Source organism: Hippopotamus amphibius, chromosome 5 (genome assembly GCF_030028045.1).
Source record: "Hippopotamus amphibius kiboko isolate mHipAmp2 chromosome 5, mHipAmp2.hap2, whole genome shotgun sequence".
NCBI lineage: Eukaryota > Metazoa > Chordata > Mammalia > Artiodactyla > Hippopotamidae > Hippopotamus > Hippopotamus amphibius.
The window spans coordinates 165,946,024-165,971,551 of NC_080190.1; the positions used below are offsets into that span (position 1 = coordinate 165,946,024).

The 25,528-nt window shown below is 47.3% G+C and overlaps 1 protein-coding gene across 2 annotated transcripts in view; it reads left to right on the forward strand.

Annotated features, from left to right (window-relative positions):
* The window catches only part of TG (thyroglobulin), a 238,538-nt gene that overhangs the window by 11,622 nt on the left and 201,388 nt on the right, over nucleotides 1-25,528 (forward strand). For both annotated transcript variants that reach the window (XM_057735105.1, XM_057735107.1), the window contains exons 9-16: nucleotides 4,793-5,896; nucleotides 6,530-7,117; nucleotides 13,977-14,216; nucleotides 16,636-16,773; nucleotides 17,373-17,450; nucleotides 18,003-18,115; nucleotides 20,241-20,343; nucleotides 21,431-21,631. In XM_057735105.1, the coding sequence (XP_057591088.1) occupies nucleotides 4,793-5,896; nucleotides 6,530-7,117; nucleotides 13,977-14,216; nucleotides 16,636-16,773; nucleotides 17,373-17,450; nucleotides 18,003-18,115; nucleotides 20,241-20,343; nucleotides 21,431-21,631 (2,565 nt within the window). The remainder of the gene's footprint in view (nucleotides 1-4,792; nucleotides 5,897-6,529; nucleotides 7,118-13,976; nucleotides 14,217-16,635; nucleotides 16,774-17,372; nucleotides 17,451-18,002; nucleotides 18,116-20,240; nucleotides 20,344-21,430; nucleotides 21,632-25,528) is intronic.

Consider the following 25,528-nt stretch of genomic DNA (forward strand, 5'->3'; position numbering starts at 1 on the left):
GCCTCCCAAGGGTGCCTCACAGGCCCTTCAAGTTCAATATGATGCAAACCTGTTTATCGTCATTAATTTCCCACATGTTTCTCGTCCTGTGTCAGACATGGTTGCTTCCTCAGGGAGCTCAGAGAATAGTAGGAGAAGAGAGAATTAAGTGTACACAAGAGAAGTGTGTGTTGATTGCTGAAGGATCCCAGAGCAGCACGGGGTCAAGTCTGTCTCGCAGCATGGATGGCAAAGATAGCCAGCAAGGCTTCATGGAAGAGGTGACACTTGCTGAGCGTCTTCTAGAATAAAGATATTTCCTGAAGGAGAAAAATAAAGAGAGGTGTTCTCTCTACAGAGAGCAGGAGAAGCAACATTGTAAGGACATAAATATGAATGGGCCCCGACTTAAGATGGTTTGACTTACAATATTTCACCTTTATGATGGCTCGAAAGTGGTCCACGTTCAGTAGAAACAGTGCTTTGAATCTTGATCATTTCCTGGGCTAATGACATGAGGTATGAAACTGTCTCGTGATGCTGGGCAGGGGCAGCGAGCTGCAGCCCCCAGTCAGCCACGCGAATGTGACCCAGACGCTTGTGATCATTCTGTACTCAGACAGCTACTCTGTCTTTCCCTTTCAGTACAGTATTCAATACATTACCTGAGGGAATTCCCTGGCAGTCCAGTGGTCAGGGCTCGGCACTTTCACTGCTGAGTGCCCGGGTTCAATCCCTGGTTAGGGAGGCCTCGCAGCAAGGCCAAAAAAAAAAAAAAAAAAAAATTACACGAGATATTCAGCACTTTATTATAAAATGGGCTTCGTGTTAAGATGATTTTACCCAACTATATGCTAATGTAAGTGTTCTGCAGACGTTTAAGGTAGGTGAGGCTAAGCTATGGTTTTGGGTATTTAGTGCAATTTTGACATAATGATATTTTCAACCTACTATGGGTTTATCAGGATGTCACCCCATCATAGTCGAGGAAGATCTGTAATAGGTATTGGTGAGCTAAGGAACACTGAATCTGTGAGAAGGATAGAGAAAAAACATGTTGGAGCATGTTTGGGGTGGGGGGCCTCTGAAAGGCAGGGGTAATGAGGTCTTTCATAGCAAAACAAAGGCATGGGGGCTTCATTCCGGAGGTCAGAGATGCTGTTGGGGATCTTAAGCTGGAGAGTGAGTGCCATGTGGGGCTTGTGTGTAGGAAGGACAACGAAGGCATCCTGGAGGAGAGATTGAACAGGACCATCATGCTGCAGGCAGTGGGCATTGGAAGGTCGTCGCAGTGTCCTGAAGAGAGACAGGGGCCTATATCACTTTCCTGGGGTGGCTGTAACGAAAGGCCACAAGCCGAGTGGCTTAGAACAGCAGAAATGTATTCTCACACAGTCCTAGAGGCTAGACGTCTAAAGTCGAGGTGTCAGCGGGGCCATGCTTGCCCTCAGGGCTTCAGGAGAGAATCCTTCCTGCCCTCTTCCTGGCTGGGTTAGTCGCCAGCAATCTTTGTTTTTTGATTTTTGTTTTTTTTTTAGACAGAAACTTAATTGTTTTATTTTACTTTTTAAATTTCTATTGGAGTATAGTTGATTTACAATGTTGTGTTAGTTTCAGGTGTACAGGAAGGTGAATCAGTTATACCTATATCCACTCTCTTTTAGATTCTTTTCCCATATATGTCATTACAGAGTGTTGAGGAGAGTTCCCTGTGCTATACAGTAGGTCCTTATTAGCTACCTATTTTATATACAGTAGTGTGTGCATGTCAATCCCAATCTCCCAATTTATCCCTCCCCCACTTACCCCCTGGTAACCATACGTTTGTTTTCTACATCTGTGACTCTATTTCTGTTTTGTGAATAAGTTCATTTGTACCCTTCTTTAGAGTCCACATATAAGATAGCATATAATGTTTGTGTTTCGCCATCTGACTTTCCTTACTCAGTATGAGTCTCTAGGTCCATCCATGTTGCTGCAAATGGCATTGTTTCATTCTCTTTTATGCTGACGAACTTTGGCCTTCCTTGGCTTATGGCAGCAAAACTCCACACGCTGCCTCTGTCGTCACGTCTGTCTCCCCATGTGTCTGACTCTGTGTCTTCTCTTCTCTTCTTGTAACATGCCAGTTATGTAGGATTAAGAGGCCGCTCTACTCTAGTATCTTAACTAATTACATTTACCATGACCCCGTTTCCAAAGAAGATCACATCTGAGTTTCCAGGAAGGACATGAGTTCTGGGGACACGATTCGGCCCAGGACGGGAAGCAATAGTGAAGTAGAAGCATTGGGCGGTGGAGAAGGGTGTGGACTTGAGACATGTCGCCAGGCATCCCAAGTAAGACTCCGTTCCACCTTGCAGTGAGACCCTGAAGGGTGTTCGCGGTGGAGCGGGAGAAATCCAGCAGCACTCTTGGGCTTCCGACTTGGGTGAGCTGGATGGGACTTGGCAAGATTTGAAATAGTGAAGGAGGAGTACAGTCCTTTTAGAGCCTCAGAATAGACATGTGTTAACGTTCTTTCAATACTTCCTGGTAAACCATTTGATTTCTCCAACTTTACATTTTGAGTTCTTCGCATGGTGTTGGGTAGCATCCTATCTGCTAAGTGTGAGAATATAGCAAAAGGAACATTTTGAAGCTCTGCCTTGAAGGTGGGCTTTACAATTACACTTTGGTTCTGTTAAAACCCAGAGAATATTGTGTCCTCCAGTTTCCAGGTGAAAATGAAGAACTATGGTCTTCCAAATTAAAACTGAAAGTACTTCCAAATGCATGGATCGTATGTATTTTTTTACTTCTTCTCTCTGGTGTATCAGTCCTATTTCCATGGAAACAAATGCCACATGGAACCAATATCTGAATTTTTTTTTTGCCTTGGTAACAGTACATAACAAATGAATGGGCAGGATATGCTCTTAACTTGGAAAGAGAGTAAGGCAAGCCGTGAACTTGATTTCTTCCATACCTTCCTGTAATACCCATTAGAGGAAGCCGTGGCCTCGTGTTATGTGTTCGGATGTTGCCAGTCTTTCTCACTCTCTCTGACCACAAGTTCCAACTCTTTCTCTGTTGCCTGGTTACAGAGGGAAATTGGCTGACTTCCTTTTGGCACCCGTGTGAACTGAGGGGAAAGAATTATTTGGAAAAGTTGGGGGTGGGTGGGTTGAAAAGAACTTATAAGATTTGTGTTTTTATGGAAAAAATGGAGCTTTCTTCCTTCCATCTATGTGACTGAGGCGATCAGAGTTTGAATTTAAAATCTTTTCTCTGAATGTGATGACAGTCAGCTTAGGATATTCAGATAGAATAACCTGACCATGCATGGAGTTGACTGAGTTACCACTATTTAATTAATAATTTCAAGGAAAGGTCAAGAAGCCTGGGAGAATGTGCTAAATGTGTTTGCTGAGTGGGCATTTATATATTATGTTATGGGAAATATCAAAATTCTTATAATATGCTATAATATTGTATGTTACAAAATGGGAAATTTTTAAAAATTAATTAATTAATTAATTTTTATTGGCTGCATTGGGTCTTCCTTGCTGCGTGTGGGCTTTCTCTAGCTGTGGCGAGGGGGGGCTACTCTTCATTGCAGTGCATGGGCTTCTCATTGCGGTGGCTTCTCTTGTTGTGGAGCATGGGCTCTAGGTGTGCGGGCTTCAGTAGCTGTGGCACACGGGCTCAGTAGTTGTGGCACACAGGCTTAGTTGCTCTGCAGCAGGTGGGATCTTCCCAGACCAGGGATCAAACCCATGTTCCCTGCATTGGCGGGCAGATTCTTAACCACTGTACCACCAGGGAGGTCCCAGGAAAATATTTCTTATTATGGGAAATACCAATAGCACTTAAAGTATGTTTTTTATCCCTAGACTATAAACTAGTTCACCTAGATAAGATGACCCCAAGGAGGAATAGGAAGCCTCATGAAGAGGATATAATGAAGCTTTAAAGGCCACTAAGAAATCCAACAGGAGAATACTGGAAAACAACATTTCATTAAAAACAAATAGGAATTTGTTGGTGTATTAGTTTCCTAGGTTGGCCATAACAAATGACCACAAACTGGATGGCTTAAAACACCAGACTTTTATTCTCTCACAGTCCTAGAGGCCAGAAGTCTGAAATCAAGGTGTCAGCAGGGCCGGGCTCCCTCGGAAGGCTCCAGGGTAGAATCCTTCCTTGTCCCTTCTTAGCTTCTGGGGTTCGCTGGCCATCATTGACATTCCTTTGCTTACAGCTGCATCACTCTGGTCCCTGCCTCCATCTTCATGTTTTTCTTCCCTGTGTATCTCCTCTGTGTCTTCACGTGGCATTTTTTAAGGACATCATTGGATTTAGGCCCCACCCTCATGCAGTATGACCTCATCTTAACTAATGACATCTGCAGAGATGCTCTTTCCAAATGAGATCACATTCTGAGGTTCCTGGTGGACATGAATATTGGGCGAGGCAGGGCACCGGGTGGGGAGACAGCATACAGACTAGTACATTTGGTGAATGTGTGTTCAGGTTTCTGGAAAGTGGGCTGGTGTCTCTGAGCCTTGCCTTAGGGGGGTTACCCTCTAGTGAAATCTAAGAGAGAAAGTCAAGTCCACTGGAGCACTCACTCCCCAGGATGAGGGCCACAGGTTCCTGCTCGGGGGGAAAGGAAAAAACAGAAAGATGCCCAAGAAGAAAGAGGTACTAATTCAGTCCTTGACTGACTTTTTTCATCTCACTACCAGAAAGATCTGAGGCCTTGTGTCAGGATTACTGGTGATGGTAAAACCATTTCTCTGTTTGCATTCTGTTTGCATCTCTCCTGCAGCTGAAGACCAGTCCTGTCCCTCTGAGAGGCGGCGGGCCTTTTCCAGACTCCGCTTTGGGCCGTCAGGCTACTTCAGCCAGCACGACTTGTTCTTGGCTCCCGAGGAAGGACCCGGCTCTCAGAGAGCCGCCAGCTTTGCCACACCCTGCCCCTCCTCCATCAAGGAGCTCTTTGTGGATTCCGGGATCCTCCACCCGATGGTGCAAGGGCAGGATGCACGGTTTGCCGCCCCAGGAAGTCTCCTCCAGGAAGCCATCAGAGGGATCCTTCCCACCCGAGAGCTGGCCCGTCTCGCCCTGCAGTTCACCACCAACCCAAAGCGACTCCAGCAAAACCTCTTTGGAGGGAGGTTTTTGGAGAATGTTGGCCAGTTTAACTTGTCTGGAGCCCTGGGCACAAGAGGCACATTTAATTTCAGTTACTTTTTCCAGCAACTTGGTCTCCCAGGCTTCCAGAATGGACGGGTGGCACTAGCAGATCTAGCCAAGCCTCTCTCCGTGGGACTGGATGCAAATCCTGCCACAGAAGCTCCCGAAGCCTCAAAGATGGGTTTTGCTATGAATAAGCCAGTTGTGGGCAGCTTTGGCTTTGAAGTCAACTTACAAGAGAATCAAAATGCCCTGAAATTCCTTTCTTCCTTCCTGGAGCTTCCAGAATTCCTTCTTTTCTTGCAGCATGCTATTTCTGTGCCAGAAGACAGAGCAAGGGATTTAGGTGATGTGATGGAAATGGTACTCAGCTCCCAGGGCTGTGGGCAGACACCTGGCAGACTTTTTGTGCCATCATGCACCGCAGAAGGGAGCTATGAGGAGGTCCAGTGCTTTGCTGGGGAGTGCTGGTGTGTGGATGCCCGGGGCCAAGAACTTGCCGGCTCTAAGGTCAGAGGTGGACGACCGAGGTGCCCCACAGAGTGTGAAAAGCAAAGGGCACGCATGCAAAACCTTTTGGGTAGCCAGCCTGCTGGGTCCAGCCTGTTTGTCCCTTCTTGTACCAGCGAGGGGTACTTCCTCCCTGTCCAGTGCGTTAACTCAGAGTGCTCCTGTGTGGATGCTGAGGGTCAGCCTATTCCCGGAACTCGAAGTGAACTTGGAAAACCCAAGGGATGTAAGTCTGTTGGGTATTCAGTCTGCGTACTGTGATTCTCCCCTGGGGCCCTGACACAATGCATTATAGTTGTAGCTAAAGCCCAAACTTCTGTTAATGGCAAAATATGCTGGCTGATTTTTTTTAACTTTTTATTTTATATTGGAGTATAGTTGATTAACAATGTTGCGGTAGTTTCAGGTGTACAGCAAAATGATTCAGTTATACATATACATGTATCTATTCTTTTTCAAATTCTCTTCCCATTTAGATTGTTACATAATATTGAGCAGAGTTCCCTGTGCTGTACAGTAAGTAGGTCCTTGTTGGTTTCCCATTTTAAATATTATGCTGGCAGATTTAAAAATTGTCCAGAAATATCTTGATAATGTTAGCCATTCTAAGGAGTGAATAGGGAGATTTATTTGGCCTTAAGGAACTGCCATATACATTTCTGCAGTGCTGACAACAGCTGGTCTCAACTGCGTTGATTTAGTGACAGGGATGCTCTCTCTGGATGATATTTCCAAATTTAAGGTTGATGGTGTTTCTGTGGTTGTATAAGGTTTTATATGGAGTTTGGACAGTTAAGGGCTTCCATCTTGGTCTTCGGGGCTTCTTAAACTGACCTACCTGTGCTTTGTTCCTCCCCAGGCCCCACACCCTGTCAGTTACAGGCTGAGAGAGCCTTCCTTGGGACGGTGCGGACCCTGGTCTCTAATCCCAGCAGTATGCCCAACCTCTCCAGCATCTACATCCCACAGTGCGGTGACAGCGGGCAGTGGAGACGCGTGCAATGTGACGGGCCCCCTGAGCAGGCCTTTGAGTGGTATGAACAGTGGGAGGCTCAGAACAGTGGTGGCCAGGAGCTGACCCCTGCAGAGCTGCTAATGAAGATCATGAGCTATAGAGAATCGGCTTCCAGAGGCTTCCATCTCTTTATTCAAAGTCTGTATGAGGCTGGCCAACAAGGCATCTTCCCAGGGCTGGCAAGATATCCTTCCATCCAAGATGTCCCACTGGCAGTGCTGGAAGGGAACCTGACCCAGCCCGGAGGGAACATCCTTCTGGAGCCCTACCTCTTCTGGCAGATGCTAAACGGCCAGCTCAGCCGATACCCAGGCCCCTACACAGACTTCAGCACCCCACTGGCCCACTTCGACCTCCGAAGCTGCTGGTGTGTGAATGAGGCTGGTCAAAAGCTGCAAGGAACCCAGACCGAGCCCAACAAGGTCCCAGCATGTGAGTGAAAACATGAAGAATGGAATTTGTGGTTTTTAAGAAAGGGTGTCTGGTGGGAGTGTATTGTCGAAGCTGGGATGGAGTTTAGAGAAGGCCAGGTACATCCCTTCAACGCGTGGTTGAGAAAACTGAATGTCTTAGTCAGCTCAGGAGGCGATAACGGAATAACAGACCGAGGGGCTTAACCAGCAGGCATTTCTTTCTCACAATTCTGGAGGGTGGAAGGTCAAGGTGTGGGTGGACTCGGTTCCTGATGAGAGCTGTCTTCCTGGCTCACAGACGGCCACCTTCTTGCTGTGTATTCACACAGCAGATAGAGAAAGAGCTTTGGTTTCTTCATTTTTAAGACACGAATCCCATCACGAGGGCCCCACCCTCATGACCTCGTCTAAACCTAATCACCTCCCAGAGGTCCTGCCTCCAAATACCATCCCACTGGGGATTAGGACTTCAGCACATCCCCTTGGAGGGACCGAAACATTCAGTCCGTAACACTGAGGCTCACAGAAGAGAAGTGATTTCCCTACCTCCACACAGCCAGGCATTGGCAAAGTTATGTAGTTCCTTTTTAAATTTTCATCTCATTGATTTTTTTTTTAGAACTTTTATTGAGATACAGTTAACATACAATAAACTGCATATATTTAGAGTGTATAATTTGGTATCCCAATCTCCCATTTCATTCCCCCCCAACCCTCCTTGCTTTCCCCACTTGGTGTCCATATGTTTGTTCTCTACATCTGTGTCTCTATTTCTGCCTTGCAAACTGGTTGATTTGTACTGTTTTTCTATAGTCCGCATATATGTGTTAATATACGGTATTTGTTTTTCTCTTTCTGACTCACTTCACTCTGTATGACAGTCTCCAAGTCCATCCACGTCTCTAGAAATGTCCCAGTTTCCTTGCTTTTTACAGTTGAGGAATATTCCATTGTATATACATACCACATCTTTTTTTTTTTTTTTCCCCATTCTGCAGACATTTACTGAATGCTTGTTGTGTGCCAGGCCTGGTTCTAGGCTCTGAGGACTCACCCATGAACAAAGCAGATAAAATTCCCTGCCCCTGGGGAGCTTACACTTAAGATCTATCATGAGGGATGATATTAGCAATACATTTACATAAATTCAACCATACCTATCAGCAAAGTGAAAAAAAAAAAAAAGACACATTTCAATAGTTTCATTATTGATACTACAAAAGTCTACTGTTGATATGTAGTTTTTTATTATTATTATATATTTTTACTTACTATATTCATAAAATATAAAATATTCATACCCGTACCACATCTTTTTTATCCATTCATCTGTTGATGGACATTTAGGTTGCTTCCATGTCCTGGCTATTGTAAATAGTGCTGCAATGAACATTGGAGTGCATGTGTCTTTCTGAATTATGGTGTTCTCTGGGTATATGCCCAGCAGTGGAATTGCTGGGTCATATGGTAACTCTATTTTTAGTTTTTCAAGGAACCTCCATACTGTTCTCCATAGTGGTTATATCAATTTACATTCCCACCAACAGTACAAAAGCATTCCCTTTTCTCCACACCCTCTCCAGCATTTACTGTTTGTAGATTTTCTGATGATGTCCATTCTCACCGGTGTGAGGTGATACCTCATTGTCGTTTTGATTTGCATTTCTCTAATAATTAGTGATGTTGAGCAGCTTTTCATGTGCCTCTTGGCCATCCGTATGTCTTCTTTGGAGAAATGCCTATTTAGGTCTTCTGCCCATTTTTTGATTGGGTTGTTTGTTTTTTTTTGATATTGAGCTGGATGAACTGTTTATATAGTTTGGAGATTAATCCTTTGTCCGTTGATTTGTTTGCAAATATTTTCTCCCATTCTGAGGGTTGTCTTTTCGTCTTGCTTATAGTTTCCTTTGCTGTGCAGAAACTTTGAAGTTTATTAGGTCCCACTTATTTATTTTTGTTTTTATTTCCATTCCTCTAGGGGGTGGATCAAAAAAGATCTTGCTATTATTTACATCAAAGAGTGTTTTTCCTATGTTTTCCTCTAGCAGTTTTATAGTGTCTGGCCTTACATTTAGGTCTTTAATCCATTTGGAGTTTATTTTTGTGTATGGTGTTAGGGAGTGTTCTAATCTCATTCTTTTCCATGTAGCTGTCCAGTTTTCCCAGCACCATTTATTGAAGAGGCTGCCTTTTCTCCATTGTATATCCTTGACTCCTTTGTCATAGATTAGTTGACCATAGTTTATCTCTGGGCTTTCTATTCTGTTCCATTGATCTACATTTCTGTTTTTGTGCCAGTACCATACTGTCTTGATCACTGTAGCCTTGTAGTATACCCTGAAGTCAGGAAGCCTGATTCCACCAATTCCATCTTTCCTTCTCAAGATTGCTTTGGCTATTCGGGGTCTTTTGTGTTTCCATACAAATCGTAAAATTGCTTGTTCTAGTTCTGTGAAAAATGCCATTGGTAATTTGATCGGGATTGCATTGAATCTGTAAATTGCTTTGGGTAGCATAGTCATTTTCATAATGTTGATTCTTCCAATCCAAGAACATGGTATGTCCCTCCATCTGTTTGTGTCATCTTTGATTTCTTTCATTAGTGTCTTATAGTTTTCGGAGTACAGGTCTTTTACCTCCTTGGAAAAGAAGTAAAACTGTCACTGTTCACAGATGACATGATATTATACATAGAAAATCCTAAAGATGCCACCAGAAAACTACTCGAGCTAATCAATGAATTTGGTAAAGTTGCAGGATACAAAATTAACACACAGAAATCTGTTGCATATCTATACATTAACAATGAAAGATCAGAAAGAGAAATTAAGGAAACAATTCCATTCACCATTGCAACAAAAAGAATAAGATACCTAGGAATAAAGCTAACCAAAGAGGTAAAAGACGTGTACTCATTGATTATTTAAATCAATGCCTCAAATTTTAACTGAGTGTCTTCTGTGTGCAAAGCATTATCTTAGCTGGATGAAGGCATAACGTGAATATGACCTGGCTCTTTCTCCACATGGCTAATGCTTCAGTAATCTGTCGTAAGTCAGGTGCATTGTTTGGTTAACCAGCACATATTGTGATAGTTTTGTTACTTATAAGGATACTGCTAGGTGCTCTGGGCCTCAGGAAGAGCTTCTGTCTTCAAAGTGTCTTTATTTACTTGAGGGAGTTTAATTCAAGGGCTAATTGGAGAGCTGCTGAAGGAGATCTATGAGTTCAACTTTGTGGCAGGAAGACGTATAACAAAGCAAAGCTGTATGACATAAACAGAACGAAGCTGACTTTGTGTCTTAAACTAAAATGCCTGATCACCAAGTAGCCATGCCAGCAGTTTGAAAGAGTAACCAGACAGATTTAACACTGGTATTACCAAGCCAGCAGTTGCTCATTTTACAGGTAATAGTATAGCTGTTTAAGTCCAGTGAAATCTCTCAGTCCATCCTTTGCAAGGTTCAACATTGTCCAGAACTTTCTGGATATGGTTAAAATCAATCAGACTATTTTTTTAATTTTGACTTTTTTATTTAAAAATTTAAAAACAGTGTACAATTTTTAAAGGTTACACAAAATATTGGCTATATTCCTCATGTTGCACAATACACCCTGAGCCTGCCTTACACTCTGTAATTTGTACCTCCCCCCACCCCACCCCTATACTGCCCCTCCCCTCTCCCTGGTAACCACCAGTTTGTTCTCTAGATCTGTGAGTCTGCTTCGTTTTCCGTTATATTCACTAGCTCGTTGCATTTCTTAGATTCCACACGTCAGTGGAAGACAGTATTTGTCTTTCTTGGTCTGACATTTCGCTTAGCATAATGCCCTCCAAGTCCATCCATGTTGCTGCAAGTGGCAAAACTTTGTTCTTTTTTTTATGACTGAGTAGTATTCCATTGTGTATACATATACCACATCTTCTTTATCCATTCTTCTGTTTATGGACACACAGGTGGCTTCCATACCTTGGCAATTATAAATAATGCTGCTATGAATATTGGGATACATGTATGTTTTTGAATTAGTGTCACTATTTTGACATTAGCCAAAGTTTAAACTTTAGCAGAAGTGGGTTTTGGTTGATACGGATATGTGATGAGAACAGTAATGCCCGGGGCATCTTAAACAGCCTGGAGACCTACTACCAGTATTCTCCTTTAATGTGTTAAGTCCTAGCAATGGGCTGACCCTCAAAGTCAACACACAGATATCAGCATGACTGCTGTAAAGAAGTCTCATTTATTTTTTGAGATTCAATGGTCAGGTCTCCTACATGGGGACATTTCTATGATTTTAGATGATTCAAGATTGAATTTGGTCCTCTTTGGATCTAATTTTTGGGGCCTGAGTCACTGACACCAAAAGCACCTTGTAACTTCGGTAGCTTGTCTTATTCACTTTGATGACCTAATTTACCAAAGCACTGGAGCTGGGTTTAAAATATACCAGCTTTTTCATTTAGTCAAGAAGTTGTATAGAGTAGACCACTTGGGTGTACAGAACAATCCACGGGGAAGAAAGTATTAGAACTTCCATCTATATTTAGTATTTTAGCTCTTTTTAAATATTTATTTTTTTTTTTTGCAGTTAATTGTCGACAGCTGAAACAGCTGAGAAACCTGCACCTAGCGTATTATTACACTGGCACATACATATGCTTTAGAAAGAAAGAAATACATCTATTTGGGGGCTGCATGTTCCAACTCTTTCATTGACAGGGGCATATTATCAAAAGGGTTTGGTGACCATTGGTGCAGAGCCTTGACGTTCAAAGTGGAGTTGAGCCGCGTCAGCACCACTTTGGGGACTTGTTAGAAATTCAGAATCTCGGATCCCACCTGCTGAGTCAAAATCTGCATTTCTACAAGATCCCCAGGTAGACCCAGTGCTCTGTAAAGCTTGAGAAGAATGGGCCTAGAAGACAGAGCTCTAGGCATCTTGAATTCTGGTTCCGTGCCTACTACTCTGTGAGCTAGAGGAAGGTCTCTCCTCTTAGTTTTAGTTTCATCTGTAAAATCTGGGTTATGATAAATAAGACCTTGAAAGTGTGCTGTGAGAATGATAGCAGGTAATAGATGGAAAGCATCAGACCCGGTACATAGAAAGTCCTCAACTACCTGGATTAATACAACCGACGGTAAGTAAGGAGGTGACCGGTAACTTCCTACACACATGCGGGGCTGATGGCGTATTCCTGCCTCCAGGGGTATGATGTCAGGTCCAGTCCATATTGCCGTCTCTGGCCTGTTTGCAATTTGCTTTCTTCAGTTCATATGCATTTATGGACCACCTACTGTGTGCCCTGTGCCGGGTAGTGGGGAAAGGTTCATGAGAAAGTCATGGTGTCTGCTCTCCAGGGACTCAGAGACTAGTGGGGAAAACTGACTTGTCATCAGCTAATAAACTGAAATGATAGAACAGAAGGGTGAACACAGAGAACATGATGGAGGATGCCCAGAGAGTGGGGCTACTCATCGAATGGGGAATTGGGGGAATATTTGCATGGCATCAGCTACTGGACCATGGGGGATATTTGCCCAGCCCTTCCTGACAGAAGAAATTGGTGTCCCAAGTCAGGGAGGCTGTGAAAGGGTCTGCTTTGTTGGGGATGGGTGGGGAAAGGTCGGTGTGGTAGGAAGAGAGGGGACTTAGGAGGGAATGATAGAAGGAGAGACTAAAGGTAAATTGGGGCCAGATTTTGAAAGGTCTTCAGTGTCTAGTTATGGAATCTTCATTCTATTCTGAAAGACATGAGCAATAAGCATACATTTTAAATTTGAGTTTTTGCTTCACGATTCCAAATCCCTGAGATTGAGGAAATAGATTATTTGATTAAGAACATCCACAGAAAGCATTGTCTTCAAATCAAAGGTGTCAAGGGTTTCTGCTAATCCTGTGCCCTCCAAAGAATCTACTGAACTCATTCACCGTTGAATTGATTGAAATAGATATGGCTGGGGTGGCCTTTGATGACAGTGACAATTTCAAGGACAACATGCACCAGACTTGCACCAACCACTTTAGCTGCAGCACTCATAGAATAATAACAAAACCCTATGGGGTAGATTCTCTGCTTATCCCCATTTCGCAGATCACAAAACTGAAGCTCAAAAAAGTTAAACGTATTATTACACAGGTAATAAGTGATCATGCTGACGTTTGAACCCAGAGGTCTCTGAGAGTCATGCTTTTTCCTCTTTACAAGAATAACTCTCTATTAAATCACAATGCCTCCTTCCAACTTTTTATATCCATCCATCCATCCATCCATCATTCCCCCATCTATCTATTCATCTATCCATCCATCCACTCCCCCATCCATCTACCCATCCATCTATCCATCCATCTACCTATCATTCATTAACGCATCCTTCCATTTGAGGCAGCTGGCCGACATCGCTGGTTCTATAGTCACACTGACTAGACTGGAATTCTAAAGCAACTATTTGCCAGCTAGGAGCTTGTTTAAAGTTATATGACTTCTCCATGACTCAGTTTGTCATCTGTAACACACGGATAAGAATAACATCATTCTTTAAATCATTAAACATTAGGCTGTTTAATAAATTAAATTGTTTGTGTGAATGTTCATAGTACAATGCCTGGTGTGGAATGAACATTAGCTACTACTCATCTTCTTACAAAGTAGGGACTCCATAAATATTGAGTGAATGCAATTGTGGAGACAAAACAGAAAGAACATTCCAGGTTGTAGAGAGAGCTGGGGTGAAGGAAACAGCTGAGGCAGAAGAGTGTGTGTGTGTGTGTGTGTGTGTGTGTGTGTGTGTGTGTACATGCTCACATACTTCAAAGGGGTCAAAGGGAGCAACACGTGGTGGGTCACTCCATTTGTGATGCCTTTATTTCCCTAGGTCCTGGCTCTTGTGAGGAAGTGAAGCTCCATGTCATGCAGTTCATTAAGGAAGCGGAAGAGATTGTCATGGATTCCAACAGTTCTCGGTTCCCTCTGGGAGAGAGTTTCCTAGCAGCCAAAGGAATCCGGCTGACCTATGAGGAGCTGGCCCTTCCTCGACTCTCTCCATCCCGGGAGAGTTTCTTGGAGAAGTTTTTGAGCGGGAGTGATTATGCCATTCGATTGGCAGCTCAGTCCAGTGAGTGCCCTGCATTTCTGGTTTCTTGTTCCATCTTTGGGGGAAGTAAGAGCTTGAATCAGTCCTCTTCAGACATCTTCAGGACTGTGGTTTCCCTGGGCCTATGGGTTCGGAAAAGACAAAGGCATTTTGTGATCTCAGCCAAAGCTGGAATTTTGCCCCCTGTCCTCCAGCAGAGCCCCTTGGGGGAAGGCTCTACATTTTGTATTGCATGTAGCATCTGCAGCCTACCAGGAAGCCAAGTATTCTGGTTAAAATGTTCAAATGTGTGAGCCCCCAATGCTCCTACTCCCTGCATGGCTGGTTCTGAGGCTTCCCTCCATTTCCAAGGATTCAGGGACACCCCTCCAAGGGGGAAAGGAGAGGAACCCTCCTAACTGAGGAACTACTGGGTTTGGGCACCTTCCTCGTGATCGAGTCTAATCCAGGTAGTAATTCTAAACAGCACGACTTAGTACCTGCGTATGACAGAGAAACATGCCCAGAGGGCTGACACTGCTCTGGGCTGATAGCAACATTGGTCGAAACGTACTCCTGGCCAGGTGCTTCCTGTGCTAAGTTAATTACCGGATCTTTGCGTTTAATCCACCAACAGTTCCATGAGAATCATGCTCTCATCACCATCTTTGATTCTTATCAAATGTGGGAGCAGAGGTTAAGTCATATGCCCACGTTCACCCAATTAATGACTAGCAGAGCCTGGATGCGATGCTGGTGGTTTGGCCCCCAGCCCTGTGTCCCCTCTCCCTGCTCCCTGGGGCGGCCGGGCTCGGAGCCTAGGTCGGTCCCTGCCCAGGGCCCCGTCTCGTCCTCCAGCACCTGCAGCCTGCTCTGGCAGCAGGGTCCCATGTTCCTCCAGTCCTCTCGCTGACCTCACACCAACTCGGCGGGGAGAACCTATTCATCTATCTCCGAGCATACCTGAACTCCCTGCCCCTTGTCAACCTAGCTGATTCCCTGTTCTCTGGGCTTGGGTCACAAAACGGCAAAGCAGTTCTCCTCTCACAACATCTGTACCAAGATGAAGAGTAGCCATGCCCTCGGGCTGGAGCCTCCCAGCTTTCACGTTCCTGGCATGTCTGCTGCCACCTGGATAATGGGCTTTGCTTTCTTTGTTCCCCTAACTCCACTTGAGAGTCTTCCAAGAGCCATCTTTATTTCCTGCTTCTCTCCCTCACCAGCCAGCTCTTTTGGAGGAAAGGCACCCCGTCTTATTCTTTATATCCTGGGGCCTGGCACCACGCCCAACAGATAGTGGGAGCCCGGAAAATATCGTTTAACCATTCTTCTGGCTTCTTTCCTCCTCACTTTTTTTCTTCTCCTTCCTTCCCTCCCCTCATGCCCAGATACTTTTTTTCTCTGTTCCTTAGAGACTTGGAGATTCTGCTTTGGGCAGGAAACCAATTTTTTAAAATTTTGTGCGTGGGCAGGGGTTCATGTAATCAAAGAGAGGAGGAGGGACTGATGTCCCTTGATCTGTGACTGCTTTGGTGGGGAGGGAAATTTAGAGGAAGGGGAGAGAGAATTGTTGGCACTGTAGGGATTTATTCACTGAATGGCATGGTGCTATGTTCCTCAGAAGTCAGGCTAAGGAAGCTCCCTCCACCACCAAGCCACTGGCTCTCTTTTTGCATGTCTGGTGCCACTGGGAAAAAAAAGAAAGCGTCTACAAAGAAGGACCAGGGCTGGTCACTTTCGTTTGCATCCCTCCAGTTGAGAAGAGGCAGCTCTACTGTGGCAGAGGAGAGGAAGCTCTTGGTGTACAGACCTCCGGGTCCTGGACAGTCTGGGGACTGAAGGCCCAGCGCAGAAAGAGATTGAGGGCCACAAAGCAACTTTGACCATCAGAACCTGGTAGCAGCATCCCAGGGCCTCGTGAGGCGGAGGGCTGGCGGCAGGGGGAACGGCATCTCCACAGCTGTGCCTCGTACATGTCAATGTGCCATCAGTGTTATCAGTGATCACTGTTATCTTACGGGCCTGAAAACACTGCGCTGACCTGATCAGCTCTAGATGAGAATTCCTAAAGAGGAACAGCAATTCATTCAAACTTCAGCTGACATTTTTTTTTTCCTTTTTCTTTTGGCTGTGCCACATGGCTTGTGGGATCTTAGTTCCCCGACCAGGGATCAAACCTGGGCCCCATGCGGTGGAAGCACAGTCCTAACTACTGGACTGCCAGGGAATTCCCATCAGCCGACATTTTCATTTTTTTTTTCACACTTTTATCTTTAACGGGGAGTCTGGTAAGTGCCTACCCACTGCTCAATGAGCCTATTTTGGGTGGAAATGCTTGTCACGTAATTAAAAAGCCGTTTATGTCAGAACAGGGACTGGGCGGCTGTTCTCAGGACAGAACCACATGGCCTGGGCTTTGCCCAAAGGTTCTCACATCTCTGTTCCTCTCTCCCGACTCCAGCCTTTGACTTCTACCAGAGACTCCGCATCCCCCTGGGCGACTCCCCCAAAGCATCCGGCTCTCTGCGGTCCAGCCCCTACGTGCCCCAGTGTGACGCATTCGGAAGCTGGAAGCCGGTGCAGTGCCATGCTGCAACTGGTGAGGGGGGCGGGTGCCCCGGGGAGGCCAAGTGACACCCTTCCTTTTCACTTAAAGAGCCCTGCACTGGGGGGGAAGCAAGCTGGACTCTAGGGCCCTCTTTGGCAGCTGGCAGCAAGTCCATTAGTTTCTCTGGCCTCTGGTTGTCCCATCTGTACAATGGGAGCAGTGACCTTCTACCAGCCTGAAGGTCAGGTGGGTGGTTGCTGGGGTTTCTGGTTGTTAAAGTCTATGATAGCCAGTATTGGGGAGGGCAGACAGATAGCAGGGGGCGGTGAGGAACCTTATTGGCACTGCTATGAATGCAAAGAAGGAAAGGTTTTAGGTTGTTTTTAATTCTTATTGGAATTTAGTTGATTTACAATGTTGTATCAGTTTCAGGTGTACAGCAAAGTGAATCAGTTATGCATATACATACGTCCAATCTTTTTTAGATTCTTTTCCCTTAGAGGCCATTACAGTGTATTGAGCAGAGTTCCCTGTGCTACACAGTAGGTCCTTATTAGTTATCTATTTATATATAGTAGTGTGTATCGCGGGACACTCGGGGCAGGTCCCTCCGGGTGCTTCCTGAGCTTCTGGCCATGGCTCTTTTCCAGGGCACTGCTGGTGTGTGGACGGGAAGGGAGAGTACGTCCCTGCCTCACTGGCCGCCCGCTCCCCGCAGATCCCGCAGTGTAAGTGGAGCCCCCAGACTCGGGTGGCGGGCACTCTCGCGGGTGGTGCCTGCGTCCAGCCTGGGGAGGCTCCGTGGCTCAGCCCTTCAGACGAGCCCCCGAGAGCAGCCAGCCTGCACCTCCCCGAGTCCCCAGGTCTGGAAGACTCCGTGACCTTGGCCCTTCCTAATTGGTGCTCCTTGTTTCCCAGGTGGAGAGAGGAAGCTGGGATGGGGAGGGAGGCCCAGGTCTCCCCCCATACCTGCTCCCTGGGCAGTTTCATCACTTCTGTAGTTTCAACAACCACCTCACATCTGGCTTACAGTCCAACCTCGCTACTGAATTCAGACGCATGTAATGAAGCACTCACTTTACATCTCAGAGATGTTACGTCCCATGTGGGTCTTTGTCCCTGAGTCTCAGCCTGCTTCTTCTCTGAGGTTCCAGCTCTCTGTACAAGGCAGCTCCATCCACCCAGATTCGTGGCTCTGACACTCAGGGCCAACCTGGGCTCCCCACCCTCCCTCAGCGCCCATGGCCAGTCTGTAAATAGCTCCCCTGTCTCCCCGCCAGGCGCCACCAGCTGTGAGAAATATCGAGCCAGTGGGCTGATTTCCAGTTGGAAACAGGCTGGTTCCCAAGTAAAACCATCTCCGAAAGACCTGTTCATCCCAACCTGCTTAGAGGTAAGCCTCTGAAGGCCCAGGAAGTTCGAGAGGGAAGCTAGAACTTCCTGGATGGTGATTTTTCTCATTGCCAATACATTTGTTTTAGTTGAAAACTCACAGGGAGTTCTAGGTCTGGGTTTTTGTCCCAGCCCTGGCCAACCCTAGCTGTGTGACCTTGGGCAATTTATCTACTCTCTCTGTGCTTTGTTTTATCCCAAGATCAGGCCACATTTTAATCTTCCCTAGTCCTACGATTGTTTTGAGGCCCTAAGGAAATATCTTTAATGAAAACTCTTTGAAAAATACACATATAGGGACTTCCCTGGTGGTCCAATGGTTAAGGCTCTGCCCTTCCATTTCAGGGAGCGTGAGTTCAATCCCTGGTCTGGTAACTAAGATCCCATATGCTGTGTAGTGTGACATTTAAAAAAAAAAGCTAAATAAATAATCGACACATATATAGTTCTTAAAGCCATCTGGCCATGTCACCATGCCCGTCATATTTTGGCTTTTCAACATAAATGGGAGATGTCATAATATTTCCCTCCCCAGCTCCCTGGATGGTTGTCATAATTTAGTGCAGTGACTGATGTGAAAGCTCTTAGAGAAAGAATTTTTGCTGGAATCAACCACTTAGGTGCCAAATGGTGGAAATCTCTGTGCCTCGGGCCCCTTTCCCTGAAGTAGGGGTGATAGGAACACTGCCACCCACTCTGCAAGGCTCCCAGGGGCTCCAAGAAAATCAGATGAAATTAGTAAAGTAGAGGTTCGTGAAACTGCAACTTACTGAGCAACAGTTTCCTTATTATTATTCCTCGCTATTATTGTTGTTTGGTGCTGCCAGCATGGACCCCAATTATGATGGAGTTTTGTAGAGAAATTTAATCTTTTATATTGGCTGACATGAGAGTCTGCTCCATCATCCAGGGTGGCGAGTTCACCCATGGAGAGCAAGAGGCAGACACCGCAGCTCTGACGGAGGGGAAAGGGGTTCAGACCAGGTCCCAGAGAACCTCTGATCATGTGGTTTTCCAGCCTGGCTCCTGGAGGGCCCAGGAGCCAGGAAACAGGACCCAAGACGTCCAAAGAGGATGGCTGTGCCTTGGACCCAGCTCCCCGGGACACGTCATATCAATGGCTAGAATGTTCTCAGTTTTGTCTTTATCCCATATTTCCTGAAACCTTTGCTTGGGTTTGAATCTTAGCTGTGTAACTTAAAAGCCCAGCACCCAGGGGCTCATCACCTGATTTCTCTGGGCCTCCCTGAGTAGAGTGGGGACAGTAGGCTCCCTACCTCCCAGGGCTTGGATGACACCCCCGGGGAGGGGGACCTCCTGGTTATGTTCTCTGTAAATGTTGGGTGTTGTTATGATGGTCATTTCTTGTTTGTGAACACGGCACAGCAGAATATAAAACGAACACGTGCCCAGGAAAAGCTCAAGGAAACCCTCAGGGGAGGCCAGGAAGCTTGGAGGAGCTGCCTTCTCCACACCTGCTATTACACACACAGGAGAGATGACATCTCCTTCCATCAGTGTTCCGAGGAGGAACGTGCTCAAGGGTCCATCTAGTCCCACCTTCTACCTTTTCAGATGAGGAAACACCCCAGGGAAGTGAAGGAGCTTGCCAGGTGTCCCCCACCTGGCCCTGGGACAGGCCGAGGAGATGGGGGCCCCGGCCAGGGTTTGGGTGGCTGCTTTGTACCTTTTCTTTATTCTTTGTTGCAGGTGTTATAGGCTTCCTTTCTCCGAGGCATGCTTATTGAAAATCATTTCCGGAACTGGGGCGATTGTTTCAAGAGAGTGGCTGGGCTTTGGGGCTGGTCAGGTTAAGGCCCAGCCCGGGTCTGCCATTCCCCAGCTATGGGATGTTATTCTGTCACTTTCCGTCTCTGAGTGAGCCTCAGTTTTCCCCACCCTAAAATGGGTTAACTGTGGTTCCTGTCTCATGGGGTTGTTGTAATGATCAATTCGAATACTGTATGTAAAGGGTCTGGAGCAGGACAGCACCTCCCCACCCCACCCTCTCCGTTTGGAAAAGCCACCGCCAGTAGTTTTGGAAGGAACATTCTTGACGTCTGGCTCCTGACCTATCAGCTACAAAAGCACCTTCCCTGGGTGACGCGACCTCGGCTTTGTCTCAGACAGGAGAGTTTGCCAGGCTGCAGACGTCGGAGGCCGGCCCCTGGTGTGTGGACCCCACCTCAGGAGAGCGCACATCGCCTGGCACAAACAGCAGCGCCCAGTGTGAGTAAGGACCCTCCCCTTCGCCCCCCACCCCCTCCCATGAGCACCAGGTGTGCAGCCCCGAGACCTGGTTTCACATCCCAGCTTGGCTGCTTTGAGAGCTGAACAAGCCCCTAACCTCCCTGCGCCTCAGTCTTCTCATCTATGAAATAGGGGCAATATTCTCCCACCTCAGTGGGTTCTTGGGAGAAACACACACAGCAGGAATTGGGGCTGTGCTTTGTAGCTAGAGGCGCAAACCAGCGCTGGTTCCTATTAAAGTGGGCCCTGGTGCTTTCGTGGGGGACCAGCTATGCTGCACCGATGCCGCCACAGGCTCCAGCCTGGACCCACTATCTGGTTTCCATGGTGAAGTCAAGACGATGTCCCTAAAGTGCACATGTGCTGATGTCCCTCCTCTGCCTGAACCCATGGACGCTCCCTGTGGTCCTGAGGCCCAGGCCCCTTGCCGTGGTTCAGGGGCCCCTGCCTGTCTGGACCCTGTTTCTTCTCTTGCTTCTTTTGTTTTTCCATCTCGGCATCAGGATCTAGGTGTAATAAACTATAGTCAGACTTTTCAAGCAGGTGGACACTCCCTTCCCCTGGGGCCTTCATGTGTCTGGTTCAGCCTCTGCAAACCTCGCATCCTCTCCCTGCACCAGCTAGCTAACTCTTACTCAGCCCACCCACCGGTCCCTCCAGGAAGCCTTTGCGGGCCTCTGTCTTTCACGACTGAGTTCAGCCCCTTCCTATGGGCTCCTAAACTGCCCTGCACATCTCTTCTTGTTGCTCGTATCACCTGAACTGTAGTTGCTTACTTGTTAAATATCCTTTAAGACTCTAAGCTCCTTGAGGGCAGGCAGAGTGTGTGTGTGTGTGTGTGTGTGTGTGTGTGTGTCTCTGTGTGTGTGTGTGTGTGTGTGTGTGTGTGTGTGTGTGTATGGAGCAGATACAGGAGTACAGAGCTGAGTGAAGCCCAGGCTTTGCCCTGTCCTAGTTCAACACTGCAGTGGGGAGGCAGCCCCAGACCCTGGGGCCCTGCAGGCAGATAGCGGTGGGTGGTGACAAGGGCAAGCAAAGAGCCCATGTGGCTTGTCTTTGCATCAAGGCCCAAGCCTCTGTGAAGTGCTCCAGAGCGGAGTCCCCTCCAGGACAGCCAGCCCCGGCTACACCCCGGCCTGCAGGGAGGAGGATGGAGGCTTCTCCCCAGTGCAATGCGACCCAGCGCACGGCACCTGCTGGTGTGTCCTGGGCAATGGAGAGGAGGTGCCCGGGACGCGCGTGGCCGGGAGCCAGCCGGCCTGTGAGAGTAAGTGGTGATGGGGTCCTGGGCTGGTGGGGTCCTGCTCATCTCTTCCTTTGCCCAGGCTGGAGTGGGGGGAACTCCAAAGGTGCCAGGACCGTGGGGCAGTGGGGGCAGGAAGGCAGACAAGGGAACCGCAAGAGGGATGTGGTCACAGTTGATTCCTGTGCTGCTGAAACTGCATCTACTTCCTGCAAATGCCCAGCCCTGGGGCTCAAACCAAGGAGAGCCCGTGTGGGAATCTCCTGAGCCGGCACCTCCCGAAGCTCGGGCACTGGCCTGCTGAGCGGTGCAGGGTCTTGGTCTCCCATCCTCGAGTGGGTAGGAGGGTCCACACAGCAGATTCTCAGCTGGGTTGCTTCAGGAATCCGTGGAGGTGTTCATTTGTTTCTAGTTTAAGAAATCGTTTGGATATCAAGCATTGAAATATATATCATATGAATGTTATTATTATATTGAAATACATAAGTGCTTATTAACATATATTATTTAGTTACCAATTACTTACCTTTTATTTCTCCTATATACTCAAGTCACAGGATATTGTAGTCGTTTTAAAATTTATGTGCACACGTAGTTTGCATTATCTGTAACTTTTGCTTCAGGACAGCAAATGAAGACATTGTAAAATATTTATTGCCAATTGGGATGTTGGGTCTGGCAGGGTTGAGAAATATTGCACTAAATGACTAATGTTATTGCAATTGCCTTTCTTTTGCTGTCTTTATTGTTTTGTCGCCTTATTTTTAACTTTTGCAGTCTCTAAGCAACATTTTGGAACTGCAGGCACGTTTAATTAGGTCTAGTGATTTCTATGTGTAAAGAGAATTCTTATATTTATAAATTTATATTTATATTTGTAAAGAGAAAGGGGGGCCTTCAAAGGACGGGTGGGCAGGAAGAGTCGCTAGCTCTCTTGTGGGGCTCTGTCCCCTTCTGTCCATTTCCTCGCCTGCCCCAGCCTGTGCGTGTGCCCGCGGCTCGCACCACACGCCTTTTCTCCCAGCCCCGGTTCCCACTCTCTGCACAGGACCTGCTTCAAGGCCCTCGGCAGCCGCCATGCAGGGAACGTAGTAGGTGCTTGAGGGGTATTTATGGGTAGAGCTCCCCACCGGGTGCTGCCGAGAGAAGCGACGTGCCAACCTTAGGTCAGACACAATGAACATTGAACTTGCAGGGCATCTGAGTGGCCTGCACTGTCTGGGACCCAGGAAACAGACTGGTGTGTCTCCTGCAGGAACAGGTCTGGGAGCACAGGTCTGGGGTTTGGGAAGACCCCCTGTGGCTTGGCCCTGCAGGATTCCATGGTGATAGCTAGCTGTGCAAAGATTTACCTGTTAAAATATGCTTTCACACCACTTATCCCATTTTTACCTCCCAGTGATGCAGGTAAATGGAACAGTCCTACTCCCCATTTTACAGATGGCAAAACTGGGACTCACAGAGGTTTGTTAATGTGTCCAAAGGCACACAGCTAGCAAGTAGAACAGCCAGCACTAACACTAGTCCCCCAAAGGCTCTTCCTGCTGACTTCCTGCAAAGCATGGTGCAGGAAGCTCAGGTGCGGTGGCCAGACAGACAGACCTGAGAGTCAGCTCTGCCAACTCCCTTGCTGAGTGACCTTGGGCTAGTCCCTTAACCTCTCTGGACCCCAGGTTCCCAATCTGTGAAATGGGCATGGGGAATCATAGCTATTTCTTAGAGTCATCGTTAGGATTCATTCAAATCATCTCTGTAAACTGCTTGGCCCTGGTGGCAGCCTCCAGGGCCAGGCCTGGCTCCCCACTTGCCGCTGTAGCACTTAGGGCAGAAGAGTTAAGGTCCCTCTGTGACGGGGTCCTCCCCTGTGGGATGGGGGTGACAGCAGTTTTGTCTCATGGAGATGTTGTGAAGGTGAAATCAGTTCTTGGGAGGTGCTCGGGCCGCCCTGGCACGCGGTGGACGAGCCGTGTGAGTGATCCTGCACGCGGGGCTGGGAGCAGCATCTGGTTTCTAGTCCAGCCCCCAGCGTGCGCCCCTGCGCAAACCTCAGCTCCTGGGAGGCTCTGTTCTCCTCGCCTCTAAAACGGCAATGACGCAGTTACGCTTTGCAAGGACTGCGTGAGATGAAGGAGGTAAAGGGCCTCTGTACCCTGGCCCGCTGTGGGTGCTCAGTTCACTCTGGTCTCCATACTTCTTCCTTTTTTCCTCCTCCTGGACCATGGTGGCCGGATGAGTCAAACCACAGCCAGGGAGTCTGTATTTCAGTGAAACTGGGGAAGAAGGCCGTGGGAAAGCAGGTCTGCTGGGCAGGGAGAGACAATGGAGAGAGGCGTGTCCGTGTCTCAGGTGATGTTGGGACCCCAGGAGGAAACACCCTCCCAGCCAAGTCAAAGCATTCACTGGCCCACTCCCAAAAAAGGCCGTGAGAGAACCAGAAGCGCCACGGGTGCAGAGCCTGGAGGGGAGCCTGCATTTATTGAGGTTTACTCTGTGCACAAGGGGCTCATTCCCTCACTGACGCCTCGCTTTTCACACACATACGCACATAGGCCTGGCACGCTCACGGAGAACGTGGATTCTGGGGACCGGTTTTGCTATGTACTAGCTCTCTGATCGCAGAGAAGGTATTTATGCTCAGTGTGCCTCAGTGTTGACATCTGGGAAATGGGAATAATGAGACCTACCCCACAGCTTTGTGGGGTGAATTGAAGGAGCTAATATTGATGATGCTCTTAACAGTCCCTGGTATATATCCAGCGCCACACAGAGGTTTTTAAATAGACATGTGGTATTGGAGGCTCAGACGGTGAGGAGTTTTCCCTGGGGTCCCGCGGGAAGGACGAGAGTCAGTTCTGAGCCCACATATGGGTCCAGCTGGGAATCTTGCACGAGTCCTGCGAGGGGCCTGGCCAAATCGTCCTCGGAGGACAGAGGAAAGATCACGGGCTGGAGATGTGTGCATGCAGGTTCCAGTCTCTGCTCTGCCCGGCAAGAGTAGGAACTTGGCCTTGTCAGCCTCAGTGGCCTTGGCTGCAAACGGGGGCCTGGCTGCTGGTGCAGGAAGCCCCTCACAGGTCCTTGGCCCCTGGCCTGGGCACCCTCCCACATGAGAGCTCACGGCTCAGCAGTGCCCTGGCTTTCCAGGTGCCTAATACCTTCCCTCCCAGGCTTGGCCCACCTTGGTGGTCAGAAGTGCCAGGGACCTTTATCTCCATCCTAGAGGTGGGACAGGGAGGCTCAGAGACATAAGGGGTTGTGCAGGATCACATGCTCAGCACGGAGGGGTGGAGTCCTCCCCAGCCTGGTGACCGCCGCCTAAGCCAGAGCTGGGGCCAGGCCCTGGGAGACGTCTGTGGACCATGATAACACCGGGTGTTGAGGGCTCTGCACAGGGTATGCAGGCGGCCAGGAAGCCCAGAGGACGGGCATCGTCCCATCTCTGAGCAGCACCAGACTAAAGGGAGGTGTGGCCCTTCCCTGCTGGGCTAGTGCTTCCATTCAAAGCCCTCAAGCCCTTTCTCTGTCCTTCCAAATCCTCCGACCTCAGTTTCTTCATCTGTAAAAGGGGGATAATAAAATCTGGGATACCTATTTCATAGGGTTATTTTGAGTGAGGTCCAATAACTATTGATCGTGACAGAGTTACACAGCCTCTAAAATTCATGGTAAATATCAGCTGTTTTTTTCTCTTGAAAGTTTACCCTTATAGTGCATCAAATGCTATATTTCATTGTTCTGAAGAGGTGAATTCGTGTCCTAAAATTTCCAACCAGGCAATAATGTATTACTCTTGTTGTTATTGTTAATAATAATAATAATAATAATAATAATTAACATTAATGACCATTTGTTAGCTGCCAGTTACTCTTCTGAGCTCTTTACATGCTTTAATTCATTTTGATTCACACATCCCTCGAAGGT